At 41.6% G+C, this 10,000-nt stretch overlaps 1 protein-coding gene across 1 annotated transcript in view; it reads right to left on the bottom strand.

Annotated features, from left to right (window-relative positions):
- Positions 1–10,000, bottom strand: part of cpe (carboxypeptidase E) — a gene marked incomplete at both ends in the record, with an annotated part of 18,054 nt that overhangs the window by 1,348 nt on the left and 6,706 nt on the right. Inside the window, 4 exons of the mRNA XM_080836563.1 lie at positions 1,684–1,866; positions 2,338–2,455; positions 2,625–2,792; positions 3,181–3,377. Coding sequence (XP_080692689.1) covers positions 1,684–1,866; positions 2,338–2,455; positions 2,625–2,792; positions 3,181–3,377 — 666 coding nt within the window. The remainder of the gene's footprint in view (positions 1–1,683; positions 1,867–2,337; positions 2,456–2,624; positions 2,793–3,180; positions 3,378–10,000) is intronic.

Here is a 10,000-nt window from a genome sequence, read left to right as displayed (position 1 = left end):
TAAGGAAGACCAATCAATTGTGAGATCTGTGACATATACAGCCGCGGAAAAAATTAAGAGACCACTTCAAAATTATCAGTTTCTCTGGTTTTACTATTTATTGGTATGTGTTAAAGTAAAATGTACATTTTTGTTTTATTCTATAACCTACTGGCAACATTCCTACCAAATTTCAAATAAAAATGTTGTCATTTAGATCATTTATTTGCAGAAAAATGACAATTGGTCAAAATAGCAAAAAAGATGCAGTGTCTTCAGATCTCGAATAATGCAAAGAAAACAAGCTCATATTCATTTTTAAACTACACAATACTAATGCTTTAACTTAGGAAGAGTTCAGAAATCAATATTTGGTGGAATAACCTTGATTTAAAATCACAACTTTCATGTGTCTTGGCATGCTCTCCACCAGTCTTTCACATTGCCGTTGGGTGACTTTATGCTACTCCTGGCGCAAGAATTCAAGCAGCTCGGCTTCTTTTCATGGCTTGTGACCATCCATCTTCCTCTTGATCACATTTCAGAGGTTTTTTATGGGATTCAGGTCTCGAAATTGGGCTGGCCATGACAGGGTCCTGATCTGGTGGTACTCCATCCACACCTTTAATGGCCTGGCTGTGTGGCATGGAGCATTGCCCTGCTGGAAAAAACACTTCTCAGAGTTGGGGAACATTGTCAGAGCAAAAGGAAGCAAGTTTTTCTTCCGGGACAACGTTGTAGGCCTCTCCAGGTCTCCGTCTAATCATCAGACGACCATGTGTTGGGCAAAGCTGAAAATTGGACTCATCAGAGAAGACGAACTAGAAGACCCTCCAGTCCGCTTTGGTTCAATCTTTATGGTCTTTTACAAACCTCAGCCAGGCAAAGTACAACGTTGTCCCGGAAGAAAAACTTGCTTCCTTTTGCTCTGACAATGTTCCCCAACTCTGAGAAGTGTTTTTTCCTGCAGGGCAATGCTCCATGCCACACAGCCAGGCCAGTAAAGGTGTGGATGGAGTACCACCAGATCAGGACCCTGTCATGGCCAGCCCAATTTCGAGACCTGAATCCCATAAAAAACCTCTGAAATGTGATCAAGAGGAAGATGGATGGTCACAAGCCATGAAAAGAAGCCGAGCTGCTTGAATTCTTGCGCCAGGAGTAGCATAAAGTCACCCAACGGCAATGTGAAAGACTGGTGGAGAGCATGCCAAGACACATGAAAGTTGTGATTTTAAATCAAGGTTATTCCACCAAATATTGATTTCTGAACTCTTCCTAAGTTAAAGCATTAGTATTGTGTAGTTTAAAAATGAATATGAGCTTGTTTTCTTTGCATTATTCGAGATCTGAAGACACTGCATCTTTTTTGCTATTTTGACCAATTGTCATTTTTCTGCAAATAAATGATCTAAATGACAATATTTATATTTGAAATTTGGTAGGAATGTTGCCAGTAGGTTATAGAATAAAACAAAAATGTACATTTTACTTTAACACATACCAATAAATAGTAAAACCAGAGAAACTGATAATTTTGAAGTGGTCTCTTAATTTTTTCCGCGGCTGTATATATGCAAAGGGATCAATTAAAATTTGCAACTGTGTGAGTGTGAGTGTGTGTGTGTGTGTGTGTGTGTGTGTGTGTGTGTGTGTGTGTGTGTGTGTGTGTGTGTGTGTGTGTGTTAGTTTAATAGTTCGTACCTCCAGGCACACTGTACCAGGCCCCTCCGTTAGTGATGCCCTCCTTGAAGCTGGAGTCGTCATCATTCTTCCTGCACGGGGCGCGGTTGGGGTCCGACATCACTGGGTTAAGGCCGGAGTAAGCATGAGCCAAGCTCTTGAAAGTAATATCATCGGGGCACGAGCTGTACTCGTGTGTAGAACCTGAGAGAAAAACAAAGGAAGAAAGAAAGAAAGAAAGAAAGAACGGAAGGAAGGAGGGGAGGAAAGGAAAGGAAAACAGAAAGGAGAAAGTCATAAATTATTGGGAGAGCACATTTACACACCTCACCTGGGTCTTGGTATATTCATCTCTTATTTTAACAAGACTAGCAAAACATGTAGAGAAACATCAATCACACACACACACTTTGTGTTAAGACTAAATACACCTGCGCCAGCATCTGCTGTCCATAATTACTCCTCTATAAAGCTGTGTGTGGGGGCAGTGAGTCATCAAGCAAGAAATTTGTAATAAGCCTGTGTTAAAATATCCATAGAAATGTAGTGCACCTACACAAAAACACACACAGACACACGTATGCACAAACACACAAACCCACACTCACACAAACACATACACACACACACTGAAGATTGTGCTTTAGTTGATGGGTGATGTCTGTCTGAACATACCACTGCGTGTCTCATCATAGGGGTAGTTGGCCACTACATCTCCTCCATGCAGGTTAGCAGACAGGACAAAGGGAATGTCCATGATCCAGTGGATGACAGATTTGGTCTCAGGAGCCAGCTGAAAAACACACACACACACACACACACACACACACACACACACACACACACACACACACACACACACACACACACACGTATACATTGGCACACATACACTTCCTGCATTAAGACATGGCATCTCAAACCCACGGCGTCTGTCTCTGCTCCTTCATCCCCCCCCTTACCTTGGTGTTCTCATCGACTGCCTTCTTCATGTCCTCCAGCAGGTGGTTGTTGGGTCCTCCGTCCCTCTCGTTCATGTAGACGATGCGGTCCAGGTCAGGGAAGTTGCGATTCAGATCAATCCCCTGAGCATTACTGCGGCCCACAAACCAGTCCTTCATCTCACCTGGCTGCACACACACACACACACACACACACACACACACACACACACACACACACACACACACACACACACAGAGAGAGGGGAAATCAGGCAAAAGAGCACATGCTGCTGTTGTATGTGGAAGTTGTTGGTTTTCTTGTTAAGTTCAGGCAGTTTAGATGCTACATTTCATATGAATTATAAGCATATCAGGTCCATATTGTGCTTGTAATGTCATGGGTGTCTGTGGGTGTGCACATGTGTGTCTATGGGCATGTGTGTATGTATGCACATGCAAATGTGCGTATGTGCATATATGTGTGAGTGTGAGTGTGAGTGTGAGTGTGAGTGTGAGTGTGAGTGTGAGTGTGAGTGTGAGTGTGAGTGTGTGTGTGCGCGTGCGAGTGTGTCACCTGGGAGGCAGCCTTCTCAAAGCCGTCAGGGTTCATGGAAGGCATGATGTGTATGCGTGTGGAGTGGATGAGGTTGATGATGGTGTCGTTGCCCTTCTGGTACTCATTGCACATGTACTGAGCCAGGTAGATCAGCAGCTCTCGGCCCACGGCCTCGTTCCCATGCATGTTCCCAATGTACTTGAACTCTGCCTCGCCTGCAATACACAAACACAGATGCAAAACACACTAAGAAAACGTTTTTCCAACACTGAAGAACACACAGAGAGGCACAGACACTCACAAAGCTGTGTACGGAGCCTATTGCTCTACTCCTTGTACACTCCCTGTACTCCAACCCCCATCCCACCAACACATCATCAAATTTGCTGATGATACTTCTATGATGATGAGTCAGCTTACAAAGATGAGGTACGGACACTTTCAGTGTGGTGCTCAGACAACAATATGACCACATAAACAAAAGACAATATTTAGGACCTCAGGAGGACCCAGCCCCACCTCACATCAATGGGGACTGTGTGGAAAGCCCACATATGATGACCCCTCCTGGTCTGCCAACACCTCAGCAGTCATCAAATAGGCACAGCAGTGGTTGCACCCCCTGAGAGTGCTCAGGAAAAACAACCTGGAGTGGAAGCTGCTGGGGGGCTTTTACCGTTCCACCATCCAAATTACCAAACCAAACCATTTTGGGGTGGTAACCCAGTTGCACTGCGGCAGACAAGTGACGCCTCCAAAGACTAATAACAACATCCCAAAAAAATCACTTCCCTCTCTGGAAAAACATTGCCTGCTGCCGCTACCTCAGCAGGGCTTAAAACCTCAAAGACACATCACACCCAGGCCATCACCTGTTTAATCTCCTGCCCTCTGGCAGGCGGTACAGGTCCTCAAGAGCAATGACCACATGTCTAAAAGACCAACGGCTATCAGCACAACACATGCACTAATATGTGGAATATCAAATGTGCCATACTACTGGTTCATTCACTTTATTCCATTTCACTTTATTTGTGTGTTTAAGACAATAATGTTACTTCTATTTATGCTCGGACTATATGCAAGGACTGACTAACATTGCATAGTACCTCAGTAGAGTACTTATACTCCTTACCATTGCACGTGTCAATTGGAATGACAGTTCTTATTTTTTTTACTTCTTAATCTTTTATTAGGTTTCCTCCGGTAGAAGGAAATTCAGCAGAAAGGTCGCCAAACAGGAAGTGAAGTCATATCTTGGCAAATCTTTGAGAGATCAACACCAAACTTGATATTTCACTGGAAGACACTACAACATGTTGCCATGTGCAAAGGCAACTTCATATCTTGAAAAATGATTGATATAAAGCAAATTGGATACATTGTTAACACTAAAATAATGCTTTACACATCCACAAGTCAAAAAGAGATACTCTGATTCAATCACAAGTTCATGAGAATGTTTAGTACACAAATCTGAAAAAAAGTTGACTGTAAGATGAAAAGTAGATTTTTGGTGAATATTTGAAACATGCATGCTTGGCTAGTTTCTAGGGTGATTTTCAATAGAAGTTCTGCCTCTCTGCTCCTCCGCGCGTCTCTCACACACTCAAGGCTGATTCATGCTTCCTTACGTAAGCGTAAGCGCAAGCGCAAGAGGCCGCGCAAGCCCCTTGCGCGACCCTTGCGCGACTTCTTACGTCTTGCGTGCGTCGGCCCCTTTTTCTAGACTTGCGTAATTTTTTACGTAAGCCCTTACGCGAGCCTCGCAGCCTGCATTCTATCAACGAATGATACGAGATGAGGTTACTAAAATATTCTGCATGTCTACTCAGTTTTACAGTGCTTCCCAAGTAAAGGTTTGAAAAGAACTTCAAGCTTCAGACTTTCTGTTAGGGAACCTGTTATCTATCTGCAGAGCAAATGTCAGGCTCATACAAAAACATTAACGTGAATTACTTGATGCTAATACCTAGCGCGGTGTCTATAGGATTTTCCATATACGTTAGCATTAAGCTAACGTATTTTCTACCACAGTAAAACATGCAATACTATGTGATTGTTTTTAGAAAACGAATGTTACGTGATGAGATTACTCAAATGTAGTATGCATGTCTGCTCAGTTTAACAGTGCTACCCAAGCAAAGGTTTGGAAAGAACTTCAAGCTTCAGACTTTCTGTTAGGGAAACAGCTTTGTATCTGCCAGGCAAATGGCAGGCTCATGACAACACGCGCAACCTTTGGGAGCATGAACTGCACCGAGTAAATTTTGCGCAACCGTTAACCCCCAACGCTGTAGCATGCAGCCGCCTTCAGTCTCTCTCTTGACACACGCACGATGTGGCCAGGACGCACACACCTCATTTAAGGACATTGGGCCTCATTCTCGACCTTTTTCTGTAATTCTTCAGAAATGTTTCTTACACGACTTCGCAAAAACAACGTAAGAGAAACGCTTCCGCTGCATTCCCGCACGCTTGAAAATGTGTTCCTAAAGGCCCTTGCATGCTTCTAAAGGGAGCATGAATTGCTAGGTGCTTACGCGTTGCGTTGGGGGTGTTGCCAAGCAACTCACACCCAGAACAATAGGCTTGCGTAAAATGGCGCAAGTCTAGGAAAAGGGGCCGACGCACGCAAGACGTGAAAAGTCGCGCAAGGGGCTTGCGCCACCTCTTGCGCTTGCGCTTACGCTTACGTAACTGAGCATAAATCAGCCTTAAGCAGCCGAAGTCTTATCAGCTGGGTTCCTTCCGATTAGTTTCTTAGGTTGATGCACGTTCTCGTGAAAGTGGATTTGCAAACATACACGCCCTGCCAGTTCCTTATTAGGAGACGCAATTTTAGAAACGTCTGCTGTCGCAATCTCCCGAATCCACCTCGTAACAGGTGTTCATTAATAAGGTGGAGATATTGTATTACGTTGAACGTCCGAAGTCCGTAAAACACATTTACAGTATTTCTCTGTTCCTAAAACACATTTTTTCAAAGCATGCCTCGGTTTCTCTTAGCTCTAAACACAAATCCCAAAACAACTCACACAAAATGCAAAACCCTTTATATCTCTTGCAAAATGACACTTTGGTTTCAAAACACTATTATATCACCTCAAAAGGGCATTTTGTTTTCAAACAACAAACACAGACCATTATTTGAGTAGACATTCTAAGCATTGATTGAACACTGATGTGCTCAATGGAAAACACTACTATGAAATGGGAAAACACTAGTATGAAGGCCTTATCAGGAGTATTATGCCTTTTCATCTCCAGTGTTACTGTACACTTTCTCCTGTTGTAAAATATTGTAACTGTATAATGTTTTAACTCAAAAATGAAAGAAAAATGTAAAATAATAAAAGGCCAAAAAAACTAGACTGCATCCTGTTCTTGCTCAAGACAATATCGACAATTGTTGTGTTGTGAAACATCTGAAAATACAGTTTGATTTGAACATTTGATTGGATTACAATACAGTACAGTAATGTTTCTGTGCTGATAGGACGTAATCAGTTGTGGAAACGTATATGACTTACTTGCACATAGTCATATCATACTGTAATTGTTTGACTCTATCAGAGTTTCGCACCCTGTACACCTGCTTCATTCTCGAGATGTTCTGCCTTAGAACATGGTCCACTGTGGCTAGGCTCTTTGTATTGATGTTTAGGAATATGTCTTGGTCATCAATGGTTGCACTTTGTATTTGTTTACGTATACTGTCATTTTACAAATACAGTACAATGTAAAATATTCTACAGTAAAATACAAGAATACTATGCTCCTGATACAGTAAGGCATTCAAACTAGTGTTTTACTGTCATAGTAGTGTTTCTTACCCATTCTCTCTTCTGAATGTCCGGAGAATCGGTGCAACTGAGAAGCGGCTTATGTTTGGTTGAACCCTCTGGCCAGCCTTGCCAGCCTCCTGCATGGTCAAACCCATGTTGACCACATGGTTGAACACATTGGCCTGAATCTCATCAGAGATACAGTAATGGCTCTCCGTCTTGCTCTTCCTGTTCATCATTTTCCTCCTCCTCATCCTCTTACTCTCACTCCTCTGCCCCTCTGATCACCACTCACTTCAATGTTGCCATAAATTGTTCTCCAAACTAGGAGCTAAAGTTTTGATTTCAAATTGCACAACAGCTTTGGAAATGGAAGTTTTGTCATTTGATTAGCAGTGTTTTCTGTTTGAACACAATGAGGTTTTGGCATTGATGAAGCATGCAAAGTAGAGAGGACGGTGCTTAGTGTTTTGAAGAAAATGTGGTTAACAATTGAAAACTGTGTCTAAAGCAGAGAATTGTGTGTTGTGGTTTGAAGAAAGTGCGGTTAACAATTGAAATCTGTGTTTAAAGCAGAGAATTGTGCTTAAAGTTTAGCAGAATTGGTTTAGGGAGTTGGAACTTGGGTTTAGTGTTCAGAGAAACAGAGGCATGTTTTGAAAAAATGTGTTTTAGGAACAGAGAAATACTGTAATTAGTCACTTTTTTTTTTTTTTTTTAATTGAAAAATAGTCACCATAGGTGTGAAGACCGGTCCCTAGTAGGAGTATAAATTGCAATGAATTCATGATTTGGTACTTGGAGATTGGGTTTAGTGTTTATTTATTTATTCACTTACATTTGCAGTGTTCATGTCATTCACATTCAGTCACTTAGCAGACGCGGCCTTTGTCCAAAGTGACGTACAAGGGAGAGAACAGTCAAGCTACGAGCCATGTAGACCTAGTGTAACAATAAATACTACCTCGTATAATTATGACTATAAATGTAAAACGTAATTGTTAATGATACAAATATTCTCGTATCATCATCATAATTATTTTAATCCGAGGATGTCTGTAGAGCTGACATGAACGCAATCACCAACGGGTTCTCACAAATTCAACCGTTAACCCTTTTACTGTAATACGGAGTTTTTTCAAATGTCATTCCTCAACGCGATTCCTCAAATAACCACAAGATGGCCCGTGGAATCCCATTTGAGAAGATTCCGGTAGAGTTACGACTGCTATTTCGAGTTTTGAAAGTTGTCTGAAGTTCAGAAGAAAGCACAGAAGAAAAAACTAACGAGAATGCAAATGTTTTCATAAATGTTTCCGAAGTGGAGTTCCTTCTGAAATCCTTCGGAAAGTCTTCCCAACTGCTGTCGAGAATGAGGCCCATTGTCTGATGACCAAACCCCCACTCACTCTTACTTTGAAGCCAAGGCCCTTGTGGATCTTCACTGTATTGCATTTGAAATGTAATATCCCATTGGTAAGTCTGCAGCAAGAATTTTTCTATAGTGACAAATTGTCACAAAAATACATTTTTCCCTGGTTCGCAATGTTTGGAGGAGGAAACCGCCATCGCTGCTTGCAGCTATATTTTACTTTATTATGTTTGTGTTGCTCCTCATGTCACTAACAGGAGTAGGATTCCACATTTTTTCGTATGCAGAGCTATAAAATGACAATAAAGTTCCAGTAGAAATCTGAAATCACATTTAAAAACAAAACTGTGAGCGACGCAGGAGTTATTTTAAAAGCATAGGCTCAGGTTTGGCCAAGACCTTGCTCAATGCCTTTGATGACAGCCATCACAGATGTACAGTGGGGAAAATAAGTATTTGACCCCATGCCGATTTTGCATGTTTGGCCACTTGCAAAGAAATGTGTGTTCTATTATTGCAATGGTAGGTCTATTTTAACAGTAAGGAACAGAATATCAACAAAAACATCCGGAAAACTGCATTTCATAACAGGTATACATTTATTTGCTTTGTTGCGGCAAACAAGTATTTGAAATAGACCTACCATTACTATTACAGATCACACATTTCTTTGCAAGTGGGCAAACTTGCGAAATCGGCAGGGGTTCAAATACTTGTTTTCCCCACTGTATTATTTGCCTGATGTAAGAGTGTCTGGGTTAGGGTTAGGGCCTGCAGTCCTCTGGATGTGGCATTAGGTCTGTGGAGCAAGCCGCCAGGAAGTGTTAAGGCAATCAGCAGTCTAGAGAGTTCCAATCTGGCTTAAAATGGCACAGAGGTCAAGGAGGATATTCTGAGAGTAGGGTGACCCTAATGTTTTCCATATACACCATAAAAGTTGTTGAGGGTTGAGATTATTTATTTTTGATATAGTGACCAAGATTTCTTTCTTACCAGTGCCGGCCTTCTATGATTATTGTATGTGTTATAGATTTGTGAACTTCATTTTTCATTACAGATTTGTGCCATTTGTTTTATATTTTTCAAGTCTGTTTTGAGACTCTTTGCAGTTATCACAATAAAGTTTATTCATGTTATCCTCGCTCTTGCCTTTTCATTTGATTGTGCAGAACACCTTTTGAAGGCTGTTCTTAATTACATGAAAGGGTCATATTAAACCAATAGAATGTGCTACTCTACACCCAGGACTGAATTATGATTGAAATGGTAATCTCTGATCATTAATGGAATTGTAAGTCATAAACTGTCTTTTCTTCTCCTGAGAATAATTTTACATTTTCTCTGAGAAGAAAATACTGTGGGTGTGTAAACGCATGCAGACCACCTCATGTCGTAAACATTATACCACAACGCATGAACAGACAGGATGCACTGAGTTCCGTGCAGGCAGATTTCTTATCTGTGGAGTCTGATGTGTAAGCGCATGGTTGATCCTATCCTGTCTTGTCTTGCTGTTAATCACTCCTGACCTGTCTCACAGATTGTCATGCTCTCGTTTTCCCTCTCTCTCTCTCCAACACACGAATAACACACACCTCTTCCGCTCCAGGTAACTGAGCTTAGGACAATCTGTCTCTCTCACAGTGCATTTTGTTGGATAAAAGATAAAGATACGTAG

The sequence above is a fragment of the Sprattus sprattus genome, assembly GCF_963457725.1.
Source record: "Sprattus sprattus genome assembly, chromosome: 4".
Classification (NCBI taxonomy): domain Eukaryota; kingdom Metazoa; phylum Chordata; class Actinopteri; order Clupeiformes; family Clupeidae; genus Sprattus; species Sprattus sprattus.
Note: the sequence above shows the minus strand (reverse complement) of the source record. Positions and strands in the feature narration are given on the sequence as shown.